The sequence below is a fragment of the Enhydra lutris genome, unplaced genomic scaffold, assembly GCF_002288905.1.
Source record: "Enhydra lutris kenyoni isolate GAN:26980312 unplaced genomic scaffold, ASM228890v2 scaffoldscaffold68, whole genome shotgun sequence".
NCBI classification, from domain to species: domain Eukaryota; kingdom Metazoa; phylum Chordata; class Mammalia; order Carnivora; family Mustelidae; genus Enhydra; species Enhydra lutris.
In genome coordinates this window covers 10,853,416-10,876,142 of record NW_019154152.1, presented here as the reverse complement: position 1 = coordinate 10,876,142, position 22,727 = coordinate 10,853,416, and the positions used below count along the sequence as shown (strand labels likewise).

General features: G+C 37.5%; 1 protein-coding gene across 7 annotated transcripts in view; it reads right to left on the bottom strand.

Moving 5' to 3' along the window:
- LOC111159374 (nucleoporin 98) overlaps positions 1–22,727 on the bottom strand; it is a 124,643-nt gene that overhangs the window by 80,922 nt on the left and 20,994 nt on the right. For 3 of the 7 annotated variants that reach the window (XM_022521788.1, XM_022521782.1, XM_022521786.1), the window contains exons 3-11: positions 21,894–21,995; positions 21,608–21,784; positions 19,805–19,944; positions 17,037–17,144; positions 15,328–15,508; positions 13,483–13,646; positions 9,496–9,633; positions 7,744–7,882; positions 578–670 (exon numbers count right to left, since the gene is read on the bottom strand). In XM_022521788.1, coding sequence (XP_022377496.1) covers positions 578–670; positions 7,744–7,882; positions 9,496–9,633; positions 13,483–13,646; positions 15,328–15,508; positions 17,037–17,144; positions 19,805–19,944; positions 21,608–21,784; positions 21,894–21,995 — 1,242 coding nt within the window. The remainder of the gene's footprint in view (positions 1–577; positions 671–7,743; positions 7,883–9,495; positions 9,634–13,482; positions 13,647–15,327; positions 15,509–17,036; positions 17,145–19,804; positions 19,945–21,607; positions 21,785–21,893; positions 21,996–22,727) is intronic. The other 4 variants (XM_022521785.1, XM_022521783.1, XM_022521784.1 and 1 more) reach the window with 4 other exon arrangements.

Sequence of the window (22,727 nt, the reverse complement as noted above, 5' to 3'; positions counted from 1 at the left end):
TCTCTCTCTCTGCCTGCCTCTCTGCCTACTTGTGAACTCTGTCTGTCAAATAAATAAATAAAATCTTAAAAAAAAAAAATACTAAAAACTCCCAGATAGACTGGGACTATCAGAAGACAAACATCTGGGGCTCCTGGGTGGCTCAGTGGATTAAGCCTCTGCCTTCAGCTCAGGTCATGATCTCAGGGTCCTGGGATTGAGCCCCAAATCAGGCTCTTTGGTCAGCAGGGAGCCTGCTCCCCCGCCCCTCTCTGCCTGCCTCTCTGCCTACTTATGATCTCTCTCTGTCAAATTAAGAAAACAAAAAAAACAAAAAAAAACAAAAAAACTTACCAAAAAAAAAAGGAAGACAAACATTTTATTTTATAGAAAGGGAAGCATACAACTTTTAAGATAAAATGTCCAAATGTTTTGAAACCTGGTAAAGCAAAACTGTTGGGAATGTTTTAAGTCCAATTGTAAAAATGCGAATCTAGGCCTTTTATTCTCAGGCATATGATCAAACAGAGGTCTTAAGTCCCAGCAATTAGAAAGCCAAGTTCTGTCACTTCCTATATCTCATGGTACAGTTCCTTACCTGTTCCAAATCCTGCACCAAGCCCAGTTCCCAGAGTCCCAGGTCCTGGTTTACTTCCAAAAATACTACTCCCACTGGTATTTGTGCCAAAACCTAGAAGGACAAAAGAGTAAGTGGACTGTACTTTTAACATAACTCTCAATTTCCTATTCAAGGGAATTTTTAAAAAGGCAGTCTGACTCTAAGCTTTGCATCCTGTCAGTTATTAATATTTAGAACTCATAAATGGTAAGGTAACTTAACCTTTTTAAAAGAATTTTAATTTTGATGCCTATGAACATACCCCCAAATCTTCCTACTTATGTTTCAGACATCCATTTAAGCAAAGTGATTGTGCTTGAGCATACACATTCCCTTTGTTCAGGGCTTCAAACCTATTTTTCATGTCTAATTAATGGAAGAAAAATACATCTCCTCAAACTTTCACTAAAAATAAGACAGTCAGGGTGCCTAACTGGTTCAGTCAGTAGAGGATGTAGCTATTGACCTCAGGGTTATGAATTTAAGGCCCACAATGGGTAGAGATTACTTAAATAAATAAACCTTAAAAAATACATATATACATATATATACGTGTGTGTGTGTTGTGGGGGTGTGTATATGTTTGTGTCTGTGTATATATATATATATATATACACATACACATATTGTATATCTATATATATATAAAGTAAGACAATTCAAAGACAACTAAAGCAGCTAAGGTTCTTGCTAATAGAAATTCACCTATAAAAATCTCTACAGTAGTTTTGGTTTTGAACAGATAAACAGATGAACCTTGTATCAGCAATAATGTGTGGCTGGCTGATCACACAGGAGGAACTTAAATGGTGTCATACTCAATTAGCTCATAGGAGCACTCAAGGACTCAACCAGCTGGTATTAAAAGAAAATAATCTATTAATAACTTTTCTTGGGTTAAACTGTTTCATTATCAGATGATGGAGAGTTAGACAAATAATCCTCCTTCACTATGACTTCACATCTAAAGAAAATCCTATGATTCCCCCTTGAAAATCCACAGGTTTCACCAAAAGACACCTATACTACATTCTTGCTATTATTTCCCTTGTGTTCAAATATGTCCATGAAGTTTCTGCACTCCTTTTGGAGCTAAACAGCACATAAGCATATCATTAATTTTTTTTTAAATAAAGATTTTATCATTAAGTAACCTCTACACCCAACATGGGGCTCGAAATCAAGACCCCAAGATCAAGAGTTGCATACTCCAGGGGCACCTGGGTGGCTCAGTCAGCTGAGCATCTGACTCTTTGTTTTGGCTCACGTCATGATCTCATGGGTTGTGGGATCAGGCCTGCATTGGCTCCACACTTGGCGGGAATCCGCTTGAGGATTCTCTCCTTCTGCTCCTTCCCCAACTCACTCGAGAGCACGTGTGTGCGCAAACACGTGCTCTCTCTCTCTCTCTCAAATAAATAGATAAATCTCTAAAAAAGAAAAAGAGCTGCATGCTCTATTGAGCCAGACAGGCGTCCATCATTAATCTCTTTGATTAAGGGGGGAAATAAAAATCAATCACTGACCAGCAAACCTTGTTCATGAACACTTGGAAGTCTTTTTTAAAAGGTACCATGGAGGGGCGCCTGGGTGGCTCAGTGGGTTAAGCCGCTGCCTTTGGCTCAGGTCATGATCTCGGAGTCCTGGGATCGAGTCCTGCATCAGGCTCTCTGCTCAGCAGGGAGCCTGCTTCCTCCTGTCTCTCTGCCTGCCTCTCTGCCTGCTTGTGATCTCTGTCTGTCAAATAAATAAATAAAATCTAAAAAAATAAAAAATAAAAAAAATAAAAAAAAAATAAAAGGTACCATGGAGGGGGATTAAGTACTAAAGATAGCAGAGTAAAGAGAGTATGCTGATAGGACACTATCACCAACTAAGAATGTTGCACTTAGTCATGCCAATATTTGGATTAATTATCTCAATGAAATCAATTTAAAAAGTTGAAATATTTAAGCAGTTCAAAAATATATTTCTAATGTCACTTAAAAATGCAAGGAATCTGACATAATCTGATACATTTAATAATTCATACATTCATTAAAAATTTTCTTCAACTGCACTAATTATTAGCCATGCCACAAAATGGGAATACTGCTACTCAAGCACAGTATTTTTTAAAGAAAAAAAATGGGAAAAATGTACTTGGAGATACTTTGTTCTTTCTGAGTTAAAATTTAACCAGAAAGGATCTTCCAGCCCCGTAAACAGCAGAAAATACGATACTTGTGAACTACCTCAAACCCACACAAGGGAAATAGTCCCAACTTACACTGTTTATACCACACATTTCCTCCGATTCTTACTGACAAAAGTTGATCAACTCTGTTATTTCAAAACAATTTTTAAGTGAAAATTAGTGGTCAATTAATTTACAACAAAGGAATCAAGAATATACAATAGGGAAGGACGATCTCTCCAATTAATGGTGCAAAAGAATGAAAATGGACCACCATCTTACACCATAAACAAAAATTAAAGACTTGAACTGTAAGACCTGAAAGTATAACGCCACCAAGAAGAAAACATAGGCGGTAAGCTCCTGAACACCTGTCTTGGCAATAATTTTTTGGATTTGACACCAAAAGCAAAGGCGACAAAAGCAGAAATAAACAACTGGGAATACATCAAACTAAAAAACTTCTGTACAGCAAAGGAAACCATCAACAAATGAAAAGGTAACCTACTGAATAGGGGGAAATATTTGCAAATCATACATCTCATAAGAGGTTAATATCCAAAATATATAAAGAACTCAATCCAACAGCAAAAACACAATTAAAATTGGGCAGAGGATCTGAGTAGACCTCTTTACAAAGACACGCAGATGGGCAAAAGACATATGCAAAGATGCTCAACATCATTAATCATCAGGAAAATGTAAATCAAAACCACAACGAGATATCCCCTCGACCTTTCAGAATGACTACTATCAAAAAGACAAAAAAATAACAAGTGTTGGTGAAAATGTGGAGAAAAGGGAACTCTTGGAACACTGTTGGTAAGCATGCAAAATGCTGTAGACACTCTGGGAAACAGTACACAAAGTCCTCAAAAATTAAAAAAATATAAATTCCATTATGATCTAGCAATCCCACCTTTGGCTATTTATCCAAAAAAAACCAAAAAAAACTAACCCAGGAAGATATATGCAACCCCATATTCACTGCAGCATTATTTACAATAGTCAAAATACAGGAAATAACCTAAGTAGCCACTGATGGATAAACAGATAAAGATGTGCCATATACATACAATGGAATATTATTCAGCTATAAAGGACAATGAAATCTTGCCATCTGTGACAACATGGATGGAATTTGAAAGCATTATGCTAAGTGAAATAAGCCATACAGAGAAAGACAAATATATTCTACATGATCTCACTTATATGTGTAATGTCATAAAACACACACAAAAAACCAGCTTATAGATACAGACAATAGATTGGTGGTTGCCAGAAGAAGGTGATAGGAGATGGGTGAAATGGGTGAAAGGGGATCTAAAGGTACAAACTTCCAGTTATAAAATAAGTAAGTCAGGGAGGAGTGCCTGGGTGGCTCAGTGGGTTAAGCCTCTGTCTTTGGCTCAGATCATGATCTCAGGGTCCTGGGATCTAGCCCCAAATCCGGCTCTCTGCTAGGTGCGGAGCCTGCTTCCCCCACCACCCCGCCCCCCTCTCTGCCTGCCTCTCTGCCTACTTGAGATCTCTGTCTGTCAAATAAATAAATAACATCTTTAAAAAAAAATAAGTAAGTCATGGAGATGTAATATATATGGCATGGTGACCATATTAAATACTGTCTTGCATATTTGAAAGTTGCTAAAATAGTAAATACTAAAAGTTCTTATCACACACACACAAAAAAGTGTAACTATGTATGGTAACAGATGTTAACTAGTCCTATTATGGTGATCACAATACACAGAAAATTTATTGCCCAGCACCATCTTATCAATACCCAAAGAATCAACCTTATTAAACTGTTGCTCACAAGTGTTGACATAATTCCTCCCGAAACAATTCTACTCCTCCATTCAGAAATTCAGACACTAACTGATACTCACTTTATCTTAAACTCATCCTTCCCAGGAATAATTATTTACTAAGAAAATGAGCTGATGACTCTAAAGAATGCCTTAAGGATCTCTCGACACCTGCTGAAGCAGCAGGTAACCCAACCTTTAACTCTGTGAATTAATCACCAGCCAAATGAAACAGAATCCCATAATGGAAGTGTGACTAACAATAATACAATGATGCTCTAAATCTTTGTATAATCTTACCCCATTTCCAGATTTGTTATGTGGCTTATTTTCAAATCAGAAGACTGTCCACAAACTCAAAACTGATAGCTTCCCAAGAAAACAAGAGTATCAAAGAAAGCCTTACTTAGATAGGATCCCTCAAGGATAGTAATGGGATGTTTAATTCATCCAGAGTAGAACACAACTTGCTATCATGGAACCCCCATCTGACTCAGAGGGAATCCTTATTCTTAGGGACCCATTTATCCACTCATTAATTCATTTTATCAAGTTTTAGTGAGCACCCATTATTCTATGCCAGGCACTAGGTCAACACTGGCGATTACGAAAGAAAAAAACAACTAGGACAATTAAGATTCATTACATAAGCTAGTCAGGCATATTAGATAAAAATGAAATCTTTCGGGGCGCCTGGGTGGCTCAGTGGGTTGAAGCCTCTGCCTTTGGCTCAGGTCATGATCCCAGGGTCCTGGGATCGAACCCCACATCAGGCTCTCTGCTCTGCAGGGAGCCTGCTTCCTCCTCTCTCTCTGCCTGCCTATCTGCCTACTTGTGATCTCTGTCAAATAAATAAATAAAAATACTTTAAAAAAATGAAATCTTTCACTTTTAAATCATTGAACGTGAGTATAAACAAATTTATGAAACAAAAAAAAATCTCCTAACAAATCAGAAATCTGCAACGATGGAAAAACATCAAGTATTATTTCAGAAACCCAGCCCATTTTATCATTTTTGCCTATATAAGCACCCAGATTTAAAAAATGTTGTGGTTTTTTTCCTGAACATGAACCATGCTACAAAAAGCATGCATTTTCAAAGGAAGAGCAAATTGGTTCTTGAGGGACTAAATGAATCATAGTTATACAATGGCTTATGGCCCTTCAAAGGGCCACAGTACATAAAAAGATAAACAGAACACATGGTATTAGAAATCTCACAGGATGAGAAGATGATTAAGAAAAAAATGCTCTACAAAGCTTTTCAGAGAAGGAGTGACAGTGATGAAAAAAGACTGAAAAACACTATTTACACTATTTTAACCCTTAAGTATCTTTCCCATTTTAATTTTATAAAATAAGAAACAAGTACTCAAAATAGATACCCATGCTGACCAAGCCCACTACCTCAAAATCACTCTTTCACAATCAAAAAGCATTATAACTGAAATGATAATCACTACTAAGAGTGAGTGAGCAACACAACAAAAAGGGTTAAAGAAATCAAATTAAACGGGCACCTGGGTGTGCAGTCAGTTAAGCATCAACTCCTGCTTTTAGTTTAGGTCATGATCTCTGGGTTGCTCAGCAGAGTCAGCTTGGGACTCTCCCTCTCCCTCAAAAGCCCCCTCCCCACGCTTGTGCTCTCTAAAATAAACACATAAATCTTTTTAAAAAATCAAATTGGGGGCACCCAGTGGCTCAATCAGTTAAGCATCTGCCTCCTGCGCAGGTCATGATCCTAGAGTGCTGGGATAGAGCCCTGTATCAGTGCTCAGTAGGGAGCCTCCTTCTCTCTCTGCTGCTGCTGTTCTCGCTCAAATAAAATCTTTATTTAAAAAATCAATCAAATTGGGGCGCCTGGGTGGCTCAGTGAATTTAAAGCCTCTGCCTTCAGCTCAGGTCATGATCCCAGGGTCCTGGGATGGAGCCCTGCATCGGGCTCTCTGCTCAGCAGGGAGCCTGCTTTTTCCTCTCTCCTCTCTCTCTGCCTGCCTCTCTGCCTACTTGTGATCTCTGTCAAATAAATAAATAAAATCTTTAAAAAAATCAATCAAATTAAATACAAAAATGTAGGAACTGGTACCTATTTCCTTCACATATATATTTCTGTAAAAAAATACCACCTTCTAACAGATGCTTAATATAGTCTCTTTCTCCAGTACACTCTAAGACCATTCAAAAACACTGAAGAACTATATAAAACTATTTAACTGCAGCCAGCCAGGCACTCCAATAACCATGTGTTTTCATTCACCTCACACTAAATACTCCCAGGACCTAATAATATACCTGGTACATAAAATCCTTAACAGGTACCAGTCATGAAATGAAGTTTCCTTATCTGATTTAACACAAATTATGTTAATAATTTGTTTAAAATTTGATTAAGAACTTAATTAAGCAGTTACAGAAGACATTTAAAATAATATAATGTTTCTATTAAACAAGTTTAATTCTTCCAGCATATCTCTGAATAGTAGTTTCCAGTTATTTTTTAATTATTACTCAATGTTATCTGTATTTTCCAAATTTAAAAAAAATGAACATGTAAGCAAAAATATACTTTGGCAAAAAAATAAAAATATATATATACTTTTGCAGCTTGAGGGAAAGATTCAAATTTCAGTAAGAATCATGCAATATCAAAAAAATTACAAAATCTCAAAAAAACAACAAAAAAATCAAAACAAAAATGACAACAAAAAACATTTTAAAAAAAATCATCAAATCTCATTTGTACACTACCTCCCTGTCTGAAACCTGGCCTAAAACAATGTGTTACTTCAACCGTATGTGTTTTATTTCGGTTTCTCAACTATTGGTGAGGTAATTCAAAGAAAATGTATTTCCTTATTTTGGGAAAAAATCCATCGCCATTAGAGAAGCAACTTTCTACAAGGTACCACTGAATGTGTTGAATGGCCCATTTTATCCAAAGCAGCAAGTTAAGAGACTAATAATGAGGTAAGGCAATTTATATCCCTTCTAACTATGTCAACCCAAGTCCATGATTTTAAACCTTTCCCTCTGGTACTTCACATCAAGCCACAGCTTACCTGAGAATTTTTAAATATTCCCAATCATACGAATCAGGAGAATGATGTGTGGTATAGTCAGTGTAACTTTAAGAGAGCCAAACCTGCTTTTTATATGTACCAAAATTGGAAGTGTTTGTATTGGTTCCTAAAGTCAGGGTTGGTTTGTTACCAAAGAGCCCGCCACTGGTTGTACCAAATGAAGGAGCACTGGTTGTGCTGGTTCCAAATGTAGTAAGCTTGTTATTCCCAAACAGGGTCTAAAAAGAACAAAATACAGGAAAATTTTAAGTAATATAAAGATACACTCCAAATAGCAAAAAGGCTACCTCAGATAAACCGGATTGTGAGGTAAACAAGAGAAGATGTCACAACTTTTATGAGAAAATAGGCATAATGTGAATAAAGACTATCAGAGAAGTATACTAATCTGAGCAAGATCAACTTTATAGAACATGCTCCTAGCCTGAAAAGTTAATGGCAACCATTCAGCACAGTATTACAGTGGGGCAAAGAAAACAACAAAGTAATCAAATATTTCTTTATCTGGTAACAGAAAAGTATTATGTATACGATCTGCCAGCAGGAACAGTGATGATAAAAAACTTAAACATGTTAGAATATGGAGGAACCTTCAAAACATTATGCTAATATGCTAAGCAACAGGAATCAGTCACAAAAGATTATATATTATGTGATTCCATTTATATAAAATGTCCAGAATAGATAAAAGGCCTGAGGTAATGGGGGAGGGGGGGAGGATGAAAAGTGACTACTCATGAGTATGAGGTTTCCTTTTATTAAGGTGATGAGTATGTTCTAATAATGACTATGGTGACAGTTCTATAATCTGTTGGTATGCTAAAAACCCCTGAATTATAAGCCCTGGAAGGGTTAATTGTATGGCATATAGATTATATTTCAATAAAGTGGTTATTAAAAAGAACTTTTTGGGGGCTCCTGGGTGGTTCAGTGGGTTGAGCCTCTGCCTTCAGCTCGGGTCATGGTCTCAAGGATTGGGCCCCACATCGGGCTCTCTGCTCAGCAGGGAGCCTGCTTCCGCCTCTCTCTGACTGCCTCTGCCTACTTATGATCTCTCTGTGTCAAATAAATAAATAAAATCATTGGGGAAAAAACCAACTTTTTGAAGCATTATATAATTTTCTCAATTTCTCATCTCAATTAACTGCCCAAAGAAAAATTAGGAAATAACAGCTTTCAATTTTCATGAAAACCGCATTTCGGAATTTTTCTTTTCTTTTTTTTTAATTAGTCACAACGGCATGTTCAAAGCTTTTTTAAATTGGTACATAATACAGATTGGCTGTTTCATACTGATTCTCATATAATTAAGTGGCCATACAGATTTTACTATTATTTTTAGGTAAAGCACACTCCTAAATAGTTTTTTACTTAAATGACTTAACAAGGAACACAATTAAGTCTCCAACTTCATGAAAACCATGAGACCATTAACAATTTTAGCACTTGGAAAATTGCATTCTTAAATTACCATACCGACTTACCACCCCAAAAAGAGTTAGATATAGGAATTAAAAATTACCCAATTTTAAGAATGAAAGCATGTCACCTTAGACTCAATTTAACTAACTGGAGTGATATTTTGTTATCAGAAGTAAACTGTACATAAGCATTGAGCCAAAGAAATTTAAAAAAGAACTTACTACTTAAAAATTAACCTACTGAAGTTACCTGGTTACTCTTTTTTGCACCAAATAGCTTTCAATTATATCAGTATCAAGTCATATAATGTATCCAGTAAAAATACTTGAAAAACAGTTAAATCATACTTAGAAATTCCTTTAACAAATGTATACATATCTTCAAATTACAGTAAACTGTAAAAACCTACCGAACCAACAGCACCAAATCCAGTGTTGGGCTGCCCAAAGAGACCTGTTCCTGTTCCAAATGCTGTCCCAGTGCTGGTGTTTGTAGCTGTCCCAAAAAGACCTCCAGGCTGTGAAGCTTGAGTTACTCCAAATAAACCCTGCAAAAAGTAACCTCCATTAGAAGATATCTCACAACAGTCTGTTTTAAGAGTCTTAGATTACTAACAGTTGCCATTTTTAAAAAGTTTATTTGATATACATATTATGCTAAACACACAGAGCATATCTTTTTTTCCCAACAACTCTTATGAGGGCCATTTAAAAGAATGAAACGAAAATCCCACCTTGAGGCAGTTAAAAACTTGCCCAAGATGTCATACCTCCTGAGTGACAGGACCAGAAATTCCTATCTACATTTAAGCCCAATGAGCTCCAAGGTCCTGGGCGGCTAATAAGACTTTATACTAACTCTTGTGCTCTACGAAACAGCAGGGTTGCAACACTGAAATCAAAACATTATGACAGAATGCTTCATTTTCAGAGAGTTATGCTGAAAGAACTCATCAATATTGAGCTGGGGAATGGATTTTGAATCAAGTAACTGAAAACAAGCAGCAGAAATAATCAATTTGGACAGAGGCAGGAGAGTAATGTTAAAGTCTTTTTTTTTTTTTTAAAGATTTTATTTATTTATTTGTCAGAGAGAGAAAGAGCGAGCACATAAGCAGGGGGAGCAGCAGGCAAAGGGAGAAGCAGGCTCCCCACTGAGCAAGGAGTCTGCTGTGGGACTTTGGGATCATGACCTGAGCTGAAGGTAGATATTTAACCAACTAAGCCATCCAGGCATCTCAAGTCTTCTTAATTTGAGATGAGAAACTACACTCGTTTCAAATAAGCAAAGTTCACAATCACCCAATGTTTAAGAAGGTATTTTATTTATGCATTAGTTAACAACAACAACAACAACAACAAAAATACTGCACTAATGGACTATTATTGCTGAATTGAGAATTCAAGTGTTGGGTTTTTTGGTTTGTTTTTTAAAGATTTATTTATTTGAAAGAGAGAGAGACAGAGAGAGCAAAGGCCCACGTGGCGGGTAGGAAGGTGGGGACGAGAGGGAGAGACAATCTCAAGCAGACTCCCCACTGAGCATAAAGCATGATGTGGGGCTCAATCTGACGTACCTGAGATCGCGACCTGAGCCCAAACCAAGAGTCAGATGCTTAACCAGGTGTCCCAAACAGTGTTTTTTAAAACAGCTTTACTGAGACATAATTCATATACCATTAAATTTACCCACTTAAAGTTCATTATTCAGGTTTTTTTCCCTTCAGACTTAAGCAATTATCCCTACTCTCTAAATTTAGAACATTTTTCTCACTCAAAAAATAAACCCAGGCCAGTTAAAAATCACTCCCTATTCCTAGGCAATCAATCACTCATCTACTTTTTGTTTCCATGGATTTGTCCATTCTGAGTATATTGTTATGAATGGAATCCTATAAAATGTGGTCCTTTGTGAAAGGCTTAACTTGTTTAAATTTGCCATGTTTAAAAGGTCCAACCACATTGTAGCATTTATCATTCCACTTATGGCTGAACAATATTCCACTGTATGAATACACATTTTTTTAATTCATTCATCACTAATGGACAATTGAGATGTTTCTACATTCTGGCTATGTTATAATCATTTGTGTACAAAGTTTTGTGTTTTCATTTCTGTTGGTGAAATACCAAGGTATACAATTACTCGGTTAAATGGTAACTCTGTGTAACATTTTGAGGAAACACCAAACCATTTTCCAAAGTGGTTGCATTATTTCACATTCCTACCAGCAATGTATAAGGTTTCCAATTTCTCCAATTTTTGAAAATACTATGGTCTAGCATTTTTATGCCTTCTTTCTGGATAGGAAGCAGTGTCTCATTGTGGTTTTGACTTGCACATTCCTGGTAACTACCAGAGTTGAGTATTTCTTCATGTGCTCATTAGCCATTTGTTTTATCTTCTTTGAAGAAATACCTATTCAAGTCTTTGGCCCAATGGGTCATTGTCTTACTGAATCATTAAAGTTATTTACATGTTCTAAATCCAAGTCCTTCATAAAATATATAACTTACAAGTATTTTCTATCATCTGTGGGTGTTCTTTTCTCTTTCTTGATGGTATTCCTTTGACCCACAAGTTTTAATTTTGATAAAGTTCAGTCTATTTTTTTCTTTTGCTTTTGGTGTCACTTTTAAGAAACCATTATCTAATTCATTTTCTTGTTAGAATTTTATAGTTTCAGGGGTGCCTGGGTGGCTCCATCATTAAGTGTCTGCCTTTGGCTCAGGTCATGATCCCAGGGTCCTGGGATCAAGCCCCAAGTTGGGCTCCCTGCTCTTCCGGAAGCCTGTTTCTCCCTCTTCTACTCCCCCTGATTGGGTTTCCTCTTTTGCTGTCTGTCAAGTAAGTAAACAGAATCTTAAAAAAAAAAAAATTTATCGTTTCAGCTATTTAAGTATTTGATCCATTTTGAGTTAATGCGTACAGCTGCTACAATGGTGGTGAGAAAGGGTTCAGCTGCTTTTTTTTTTTCCAACTGCATTTTTGTGCATTGAAAAATCAACTGTCCTAGGGGTACCTGTGTGGCTCAGTCAGCTGAGTGTCCAAATCCTGATTTCAGCTCAGGATCAAGCCCCATGTTGGGCTCTGTGCTCCAGCATGGAGTCTGCTTCTCCCCTTCCCTTTCCTCACTTCCCTCCCACTCACACATTCTCTTAAACAAATAAATAGTCCTAGCACCATCTGTTAAAAAGATTATTCTTTCCCCATCGAGAACTGTTTTGGTATTATTGTTGCAAATCAATTATCTATAAATTTGAGGGTTTATTTCTGGACTCTCAACTCTATTCCACTGATCTGTATGTCTAGCCTTCTGTTAGTACCACAATCTTGATTACTATTGCTTTATAGTAAACATTAAAATTGAGACATGAGTCTTCCAGCTTTCTTCTTTCTCAAGATTATTTTGGCTATTCTGGGTTCCTTTTTATTCTCTGTAGAATGTTTTTATCATGAAAGGGTGGTCAAAACACTTTTTCTGTACCTACTGTACCTACTGGTTTTTGTTTTTTTCTGTTTCTTTTATCTGTTTATTTTTAAGTGGGCTCCACATCCAGCCTTCCTCCCCCAGTGTGGGCTTGAACTCATTACCCTGAGATCAAGAACTAAGCTCAGATCAAGAGTTAGAACCTTAACCACCTGAGCTACCCAGGTATCCCTTTCTTATTTTTTTGGTTTATTAATTTTTCTAGGCTGAACAAACATTCTGGGATGAATCCCTCATGGTCACGGTTATAATCCTTTTAATATGTTACTGAATTTTGTCTGCCAGTATTTTTAAGATTTTGGGGTCTGGCTGTAATTATTTTTTAATCAGGTAAAGTATCTTTAACTTAAAGTCCAGTTAAATTCCAAGAATTCAAATCAATAAATCATACCTCTAATTAATCTTAATTTTACTCTTTCCTAAAAGAGTCCTCAGAAATAAACTGGCAATGATTCTAAGTACTTCCTTCCTCTTGCTTTTTTGCACAGAAGTACCAATTATCTAATAATGGCTCTGAGTTTTAATGCTCTCTTATTTAATGAATTACACATCTTTGTGTGACCCCACACTTAACAAGGTGAAAGAATACTCTCAAAGATGATTTATAAGTATTTTCTCCTCTTACTCTATAGAATGTGGACAGAACCAACGTCCTAAGGTGTAGCCTTCAGGATGGCCAATTCTAGCACATTAAGCAGCTCCTACTGAAATATCCTCAGAAAGAATAAGCAACTTGCTCAGAGTAGAGCTTGTACTAGAATACAGGTTTTAATTATTTACATTTTGCCCTTTTCTTTACCATCAACCCTTAAGAACTAAGAACTTGTAGTCTGACATATTAGAAGTCTCATTACTTAGCCATGTAAATGTTAAGAGGTGGAGGTAACTAAGGGCCTGGTTCCTTACCATGGTGTTGGTGCTTGGCTGTCCTAGTGTGCTGGTATTACCAAAGGAAAAGCCAGTGTTCTGAGTGGTTGTGGCCTGGCCGAATGGTTTGCTGAAGAGGCTGGTGGTCTGCTGATTCTGTTGTCCAAAGAGACCACCGGGATTTGTTCCAAATCCAGTGGTACCTTTCAGAAAAAAAGAAAAAAAAAAAGGAAAGTAAAAATAAATGGAGGGAAAAAAAACCCCAAACCCTCAAACCTTACATTACTCAGTTACTGCAACAGCCTTATTATTCTTAAATACCTAAGTTACCCTACATTCATTCACTACCCAGAAGATAACCATTTCACTTCCCATCCTTTTTCACTTAAACTGGATTTGGTTCAGACTTTAATTACTACAATAATATTCTGACCCCAACAACTCTTCTCCTCTTGTGAGTCCAAAACTTTCTATTTCACAAGACACCACACTACACTCAAAATCTGTATGTGTATTTCAACACTGCTAGACTAAGTTTTTCTTGAGAACAGAGGCTTTCTCTCTATAATTCCCACATAGGATACACTGTACTCAATCATGAATACATGGCTAAACTACATCACAAAACACAAGTACTGAAATGAATGTTAAATGCCACTTAAACATGTATTTATCTGTGTATTTGTCGGTGTGTATAAATCTCTCTAAAAGGTCATGAAAAAGTCTAACTTTAGCTTGTTTCTATGGAGGAAAAATGGTAGCTAAGGGAGGGAAAGAAGATTAACTTTGGTTACAGACTTTTTCGTGTCCATGAACTTTTTATCATATATACATATTACCTATACAAGAGTAGTATTTGTATTAAAGTAATTTAATCATCATCCTAGACGTCCCTCTTTCACATTTCACATCAAAGCAATCTATAGCAAACTCTATCAGTTCTACATACAAACTGGGCCCAAAATCTGACATTATTACCACCTCCATCTCCTTAACCAACCCACCATCATCTCCCATGTGAACAAAGCAACAGCTTTCCTAAAGGATTTGTTTTCACCCTTGCCCCCTTACAGTCTTTTTCTTTTTCTTGAGTTTTTGTAGTTTGATACACTATGTTACATTAGTTTCAGGTGTACAATGTAGTGATTCCACAAGTTTCTAGGTTATGCTATGCTCATAAATGTAGCTACCACAATCTACTCTTAACAGTCTTCAGATGATCCTTCACTCATAATCACATGACTTCTTTTTCTACAACCTCTAATGGCTTCCCAACTCAAATAAAAATTCAGATCTTGACACTGGCCCACAAAATTCTATAAAATATAGTCCTTATATCCCTCAATACGTCCCCTTAGTCCTTATCTCTTTGGGAAAAAACTCAAGGTTTTCAGACTTACAGCTTCCCTGGCTGGAATGTTCTTCACCAAAAACCTATATAGCTTTATTCTTTGCCTTCTTCAGAGGTCACTGTTCAAATGCTACCTTATCAAAGTGAGGCCCTTTTTAACTATCTTAATTTAAAACTCTATTTCTGGGGCACCCGGGTGGCTCAGTGGGTTAAAGCCTCTGCCTTCGGCTCAGGTCATGATCCCAGGGTCCTGGGATTGAGCCCCGCATCGGACTCTCTGCTCAGCGGGGAGCCTGCTTTCCCCTCTCTCTCTGTCTGCCTCTCTGCCTACTTGTGATCTCTGTCTGTCAAATAAATAAAAAAATTAAAAAAAAAAAACCTCTATTTCTCTCCATCCCCACATACATATCAGATACTCTATTCCTCCAACATCCCTGAATTCTTTTACACCACAGCATTTACCACAAAATGACAATTATGTTTTAGTTGTCTGTCCCTCCTCAATATGGCTCAATATGGTGCCAAGTGCTTACTAGTTCCAAAGGCTGTTTTGTTCTGACCATATGCAAAGCCTGAATTAGTGGTAGAGGAGCTGAAGAGTCCTGTCGCACTGGAGGTGGCTGGAGAAGACCCAAACAAGCCAGCTGTGGTACCTGCTCCCACTTGGTTCTGCGGGCCTTTCCGGTTAGCCTGATAATCCTCTAAACGAAGTTCCTAGAGGAAGCAAAAGCGTATTTCCTTTCTTAACATGCAGCCAAAAAAATTATTTAGGAAACTAAATACTTAAATTTAGAATTCAATTTCCATGTTCACATAGGAACCATGACTAAAAAACAGAAAATTATAGAACATTAACATAATACCATTGCAGAAAAACACTTTCAACAGTGTAGAGTGGACATTAAGATCCATACCATAATCACTAACAACACAGGCCAAAGGACCAACCATATCTTAATTTTAATTTTCTTTTATAAAGAGCAGTATTTCCTTTTAGTAAAATGCTATGTAATAATTTTATCTACTCCCACCCCAAACGTAAAAATTAGCTGAAAAGATGGAAGGATGCTGGGATAGGGTGAGGGGTCTCAGAAAATTAGGGAAAGAAGGGATGAAGTTTAACATTAACAGTTTTGCCTCACAAGTCAGGGTGTTTCTGTACACTCCAATAAAGCAAGTATAATTTGGGATACAGAGGAAGCAACAGCTACAATCAGGGTTGATACTCAAAATATATAACACACAATCACACAGCAGTAACTTCATGCGACACCATGGATAATCCCACAAAGTGGAAAAACAGACTTAAAAGTATGTAATGTAAGATTTCATCTATATAAAGTATGAAATGAGGAAAAAATGGGCAGTCATGATAGTAGGGAGTCAGAGCATAGGGGGACATCAGGTAATGCACTGGACAGGACAGCTGGTAATGCACTATGACTTGATTTGGATCCTGGTTACATGGGTATATTCACTTGGTGAAAACTTACTGTATGGTACACTTATGACTTTCCATGAGTTTATTAAAAACATGTGTATCCATGTATACGCACACTGCCCAAGTAATGTGAGCAGCATAACTCATGCTCTCATGGGAGAGCAAGCTGCATATTGCCCTGCCTAAAACAAGATGTGTATAATTACTACATTAATTAAAAAAATAATTGGGGGGGCACCTGGGTGGCTCAGTCGGTTAGGCATCTCCCTTTGGCTCGAGTCATGACCTCAGTGTCCTGGAACTGAACCCCACATGTTTCCTGTTCATCCAGGAGTCTGCTTCTCCCTCTCCCCCTGCCCTTCCCCTTTCCCTGCCCACTTGTGTTTGCATGCTTGCTCTCTCAAATACATAAATAAAATTTTTAAAAACATGTGACTTATTCACTGTCAGGGTCATGAGTTAAAGCCCCACACCGGGCACAGAGCCTACTTAAAAAACATATGTGTGGGGTGCCTGGGTGGCTCAGTGGGTTAAGCCTCTGCCTTTGGCTCAGGTCTCAGGGTCCTGGGATCGAACCCCGCCTGCTTCCCCCTCTCATTCTGCCTGCCTCTCTGCCTACTTGTGATCTCTCCCTGTTAAATAAATAAATAAAATCTTTAAAAAAAAAATATGTGTGTTAAGTTTTTTACAGAAACCCAGTGTGAACTACTTGATCCTAAAAAAAAATCAAAACATTTTTAAAACCTACTTTCCAATAGAATCAAAAGGTTAGGATGATATTCTGTATTGCATTTTACTGACCTCTAGTGACTTGCTTTCGTATTCTTTCATAGCAGTAATACACTGGTGCTTGGTACTGATGTTAGTGCTAACTCCAGCTTTAACCATAGTATCTGTACCAGTTGGAGGCTGCAAAGGAAGATAAAGGCAAATTTGAAAGTCTGAAGCAAATATTTAACTCCAAACTCTAAATCCCTACTATCACAGACATAATTCTTCAATCACTAAACTCTATAGTAACTAGTCCTGTAGGTCTTCTGCTAAACGAGATAGTTTCAAGGGTGCTTAATATACTGCATTTCTGATCTCCCCCCTCCTTACGTCAAAGTCATCTAAATAAATCAATGTCAGTAATAGTTATCACAGATATTAAACCCCTAACCAAGCCATCTAATTATCTACTAAAATACACTTAAGGGGAAGCTGGGTGGCTCAGTCAGTTAAGTGTCTGCCTTTGGCTCAGGTCATGATCTCAGGGTCCTGGGGCTGAGCCCCATACTGGGCTGCCTACTCAGCGGGGTCTGCTTCTCCCTCTCCCTCTGCCTCTCCCCCAATTTGTACACACATGCTCGCTCTCAAATAAAATTGTTAAAATAAATAACGGGCACCTGGGTGGCTCAGTCAGTTGGGCATCTACCTTTGGCTCAGGTCATGATCCCAAGGTCCTAGGACAGAGCCCTGCATTGGCTCCCTGCTCAGCAGGAAGTCTGCTTCTCCCTCTCCCTCTGCCCCTCTCCCCTACTCATGCTTTCTCTAATAAATAAAATCTTTTTTTAAAAATATTTTATTTTTTATTTATTTGAGAGAGAGAGAGAGAGAGAGACAGTGAGAGAGAGCATGAGCGAGGAGAAGGTCAGAGGGAGAAGCAGACTCCCCGTGGAGCTGGGAGCCCGATTCGGGACTCGATCCCAGGACCCCAGGATCATGACCTGAGCTGAAGGCAGTTGCTTAACCAACTGAGCCACCCAGGCGCCCTAATAAATAAAATCTTAAAAAATATATATACACTTAAGATTACATGCATAAGAAAAACTATCCAATTTACCCAACATGTACATTTAAACTTGTATTTCTCAGTTCTATCTCCTACTCTGCTCTGAAATGTTTGCTTTATTTATTTAATTTTTTAAAGTGTCTTCTTTATAACTTGTTGTAATTAAGAAATACGGAAGACTTGGGGCGCCTGGGTGGCTCAGTGGGTTAAAGCCGCTGCCTTCGGCTCAGGTCATGATCCCAGGATCCTGGGATCGAGCCCCGCATCGGGCTCTCTGCTCAGCGGGGAGCCTGCTTCCCTTCCTCTCTCTCTCTCTGCCTGCCTCTCTGCCTACTTGTGATCTCTGTCTGTCAAATAAATAAAATAAAAAAAAAATCTTTAAGAAATACGGAAGACTGGCTTTGCCCCTACAACTAACTAAAGATTTGTACACTTATTTGTAGATGTATGTAACCAAAGATTTCCACACGTATTGTCAGTTTTCTCAATTATTATACTTTTTAAGAGAGAACACAGTATTTTTCACTATCATTTATATTTAATTTTATATTAAATTTAGGGTTCTAAATTCAGTATGTTTCTAAATTCTAAAGTTCAGTTTTGAGGCAGCTGGGTGGCTCAACTGGTTAAGCGTCTGCCTTTGGCTCAAGTCATGATCTGTGAGTCCTGGGATCGAGCCCCACTCCGGGCTCCTGGCTCAGTGGAGAGTCTGCTTCTCGCTCTTTCTCTGCTCGTCCACCCTGCTTGTGCTCTCTCTCTGTCCCTCTATCTCAAATAAATAAAATCTTAAAAATAAAGATAAAATAAAGTTCAGTTTCTAAATTATGACTTTGCCACCTTGCCTAAGAAATTCTTCATTTCCTAGAGTAAATTTTAACAAGAGGTTAAGCCAAGACCTATTTGTGCCAGATTTTCTTTGGGCTAATTGCCCTCTGGCCTATCCTAAGTATCTCTCAACCAATCACATCAAGTGGTATCTTATATCAAGTAGTATTCCATACATTTTCATTAACAAATCTTCCATTCTAACCCTCTATCACATTCTCTCATAATAGTCAAAGAAAACATCAAACTCTACTGCCCCATTCTGCCATTTCATCAACTAGTTTCATTTTTCATTGGCAAATGGAATACTGATGCGTTATTCCCTGTAGCTCCTTAAGAGGCCCTATTCTTTAAGACTATTGATTTTTTAAATTTAAATTCAATTAATTAACATTGTATATTATTGGTTTCAGAGAAAGAGTTCAGTGATTCATCAGTCTTATATAATACCCAGCTCATTACATCATGTGCCCTCCCTACTGATCATCATCCAGTTACCCCATCCTCCCACCCCCAACCCCTCCAGCAACCCTGTTTGTTTCCTATGATTAAGAGTCTCTTACGGTTTGTATCCCTCTCTGATTTTGTCTTGAAAGAGGCCCTATTTTCAATAATTTCTTTTAGTTTGCCCCCTCATTCCTTTATATATACAAGGAATGATGATCATTCAGAGCCAAGTTATGAATGCAGTAAATACAAGTTCAAGCTCATACTACCTATTGTAATCAACCTTGTGAATATGAATTTGATTGGGTTGAGCATGATTCAAATACACATATTCAAGATTAATGTTTCATGACTTTTCATACCTACTATATAAATATTTAGAGATTTTGTTCTTAACACTTTCAGGAAGAGTGAGACTAAAAACTATGCTAAGTGGAAAATGGAGAAATTTTATTTCATCCTTCAAAGAGATATACAAATAGAAGAGTAATATATTCCACAAAGACTAGAAGAAAATACTTACATTAAACTTAATAGTGGTCCCAGTAGGAGCAGCTGTAAAACTACTTGGCCCAAAGAGGGAGCCAGATGTGCTACCAAAAGGATTAGAGGTTGTATTTGTAGTACCAAAGAGTCCCCCACTGCTGGTACTTGTTCCAAAATCTGTAAATTAGAAAGAAAAATGAGATGGCAACAGTTAAGAGTCTAAGAATCTGTAAGATATTTTGAAACTGGGCTGTGGTGCCACAGCAGCATTACTTTCACATTCTCAAATTCTCTCTTTCAAATCTCCCTAGCAAGTACCTTCAAACATGTTTCATACAGACACATACATAATTCTAGGCTTCCAACTCTGAAGTGAAATAAAATCTGAATCCCTTTGTCAGCTAAGTGTCTATAAAGTTCTTGTTGGGTAAATTTGGAAGACAAATGAAAAGAAATGGTACTCTATTTCATCATAAATTTTATCTCATTTCTCCTTTTTTGGTAAGACTACATGCAGAATGAACTTGTCTTTCTGAAAACATCACAACAGACTTCAACAGGGGTCACTGTATCTTTATTTACATACATTAATTAAAACACCTAAACAAAACCAAGAAGTTCAAAACACACAAATGATCCTATTAGGGTAACCAAACAGATTATTATTAAATTTTGCGCAGTAAAATTATATGGAAAAATTAGTAGGCATGTTGATTATTTCTTAGAATAAATTCTCTGATTGCCTTACTTTTCCAAAAAGCTGAATTTCAAAAAATTACATATAGTGAATTTAACTGTCATCTAAGGAATATATTTTTCAAAGAGAGATATTACTTCTCAAGAAGTTATACATAAGGTGCAGAAATGTCAGTAAGCAATAACGTTATCTGCCAGTATTTAATAGTAAATTGTATCCTAATCACCAATTTAAGAGGTGTCTGATTTCATACTGGCAAACTGCTATTTCTTTTCTAAAAACATGTCCTAATGTATGGTTTCAAGTAAACAGTCACATCTCTTTTGAATTAGCAAGTCAGACTGCATTTTACATTGTCATGGTTAAATATTTCAATACCCCACAACTTTCCCTCTGTGAAACAGTGATAGCTGGCTAACATTCATTCTGCTATACTTTTGCACTGGGAATGCATCAACTCACAGGGAACACCTGTTCAACTAGTAGTGGTTACCTCAAAGTACTGTGTGAATTATCCCCAGGCCACATTTAGACTTGAAGCAATCAATTAAAAACATCTGCTATCTGGGTAGCTCAGTCGGTTAAGTGTCCGACTCTTGACTTCAGCTCAGGTCTTGATCTCAGGGTCGTGAGTTCAAGCCCCATGCTGGGCTCCATGAGCCTACTTAAACAAAACATCTGCCATGGATGAGGAATGGAAGAGCAACCATGTCACATCTAGTATGTTATTCCTGCTTTAGTCTCTTATACCCAATGTGAAACAGAGGCAAGAAGAAGGTGTCCCTGCAGTACAATATGGAGGAATATGTGCATTCCTCCTTGAATTTCTCCTGTCTTAACACCTATCACATTACTCTGGCCTGGCTTTTCATCCACTCTCTGGTCATTCTATGTCAGGAGACTTTTCCTCTGCATATCCCTTGAATACTAGTGCTTCTTAGATTTTCAATCTTGGAGCAATGTAGCCCCCTCCTTTCCAGCCTATTAAACTTTTCAATACATTCTGAGGTTTTCCTCTCCCCAATGTTTTTGCTACCTGGTGGAGAAGAGGGGTAAATGAACACAGGGAAAAGAAAAAGAGGGAGTACATTCAATAACCAAATCAAATTATTAGATGCAAAAGTCCAACGATGTCCTACTTACTTCCAAAGCCAGTTGGTTTATTTTGCGCAAAGGCATTGTTCTGGGATGAGAAGAGACTGGTCCCTGTACCTGCAGTTCCAAACAAGCTATTTGATGTTCCTGTTGATGTGCCAAACCCAAAGCCAGTGCTTGTGGAAGTAGCTGGCTGACTAAATGAATTAGTACCAAATAATCCTCCTGGTGAGATGGAGAGGAAAAAAACAGTTAAATACATGGACTGGAACCACTAAATGAAGTCTTATACCAGCTAAGAATAAACCAACCATATTCCAAGTAAAATCCCTACCTGGTTTGGTCTGTGAATTTCCAAAGAGGCCTCCAGTATTGTTGCTAGAACCAAATGCAGATGTTCCAAATGCTCCTCCACTAGTAGTGCCAAAGCCAGTGTCTGAAAAAGGAAAATCCAGAGTCAAAATAAAATCTAAATCAGGTGACCCACTGGAAAGGATCTTAGTATTTCTCAATATTCTGTGTTTGAACAGGATAACTGGTCTAATCTGAAAATTATTTTTTCAAAGTTCCATCAGACTACAAATTACAGTTAAAATTAAGCCAAACATTTTATTCATTGTTCCAGGAGAAAAAAACAAAGTGAAGAGGTGTGACTTTTCAATAAAGTTATAGATGTCAACAGGTTAAAAAAAAAAAGAGTGCCAAGGTAACTAATGATCTCGAGCTACAAACAAAAGCAAAGTCATCAAACTTAAAGTGTTAAATTCTCTCTAGGCATTATATATTCCAGAGTCTCTGGGATGAATGATCCTTACTTAGGGGAGTGCATGAGAAAGACCTGGAAAGGTTTTTCATAATACCCATGTTCAAGTTCCAACCAAGATTCTAATTCCATAGTTCAATGACAGGAAATACATTCTTTGAAAACAACAAAACAAAACAAAACAAAACAAAACAAAGGGGACCCTGGGTGGCTCAGTCCCTTAAGCGTCTGGCTTCAGCTTAAGTCATGATCTCAGAGTTCTGGGATCGAGCCTCTTGTCGGACTCCCTGTTCAGTGGGGAGTCTGCTTTTTCCTCTCCCCTCTGCCCCTACCCTACCCCTTGTGCCTTCTAATAAAATCTTGAAAAGAAAAGAAAAGAAAGGAAAAAAAAAAAAAAAAAAAAAA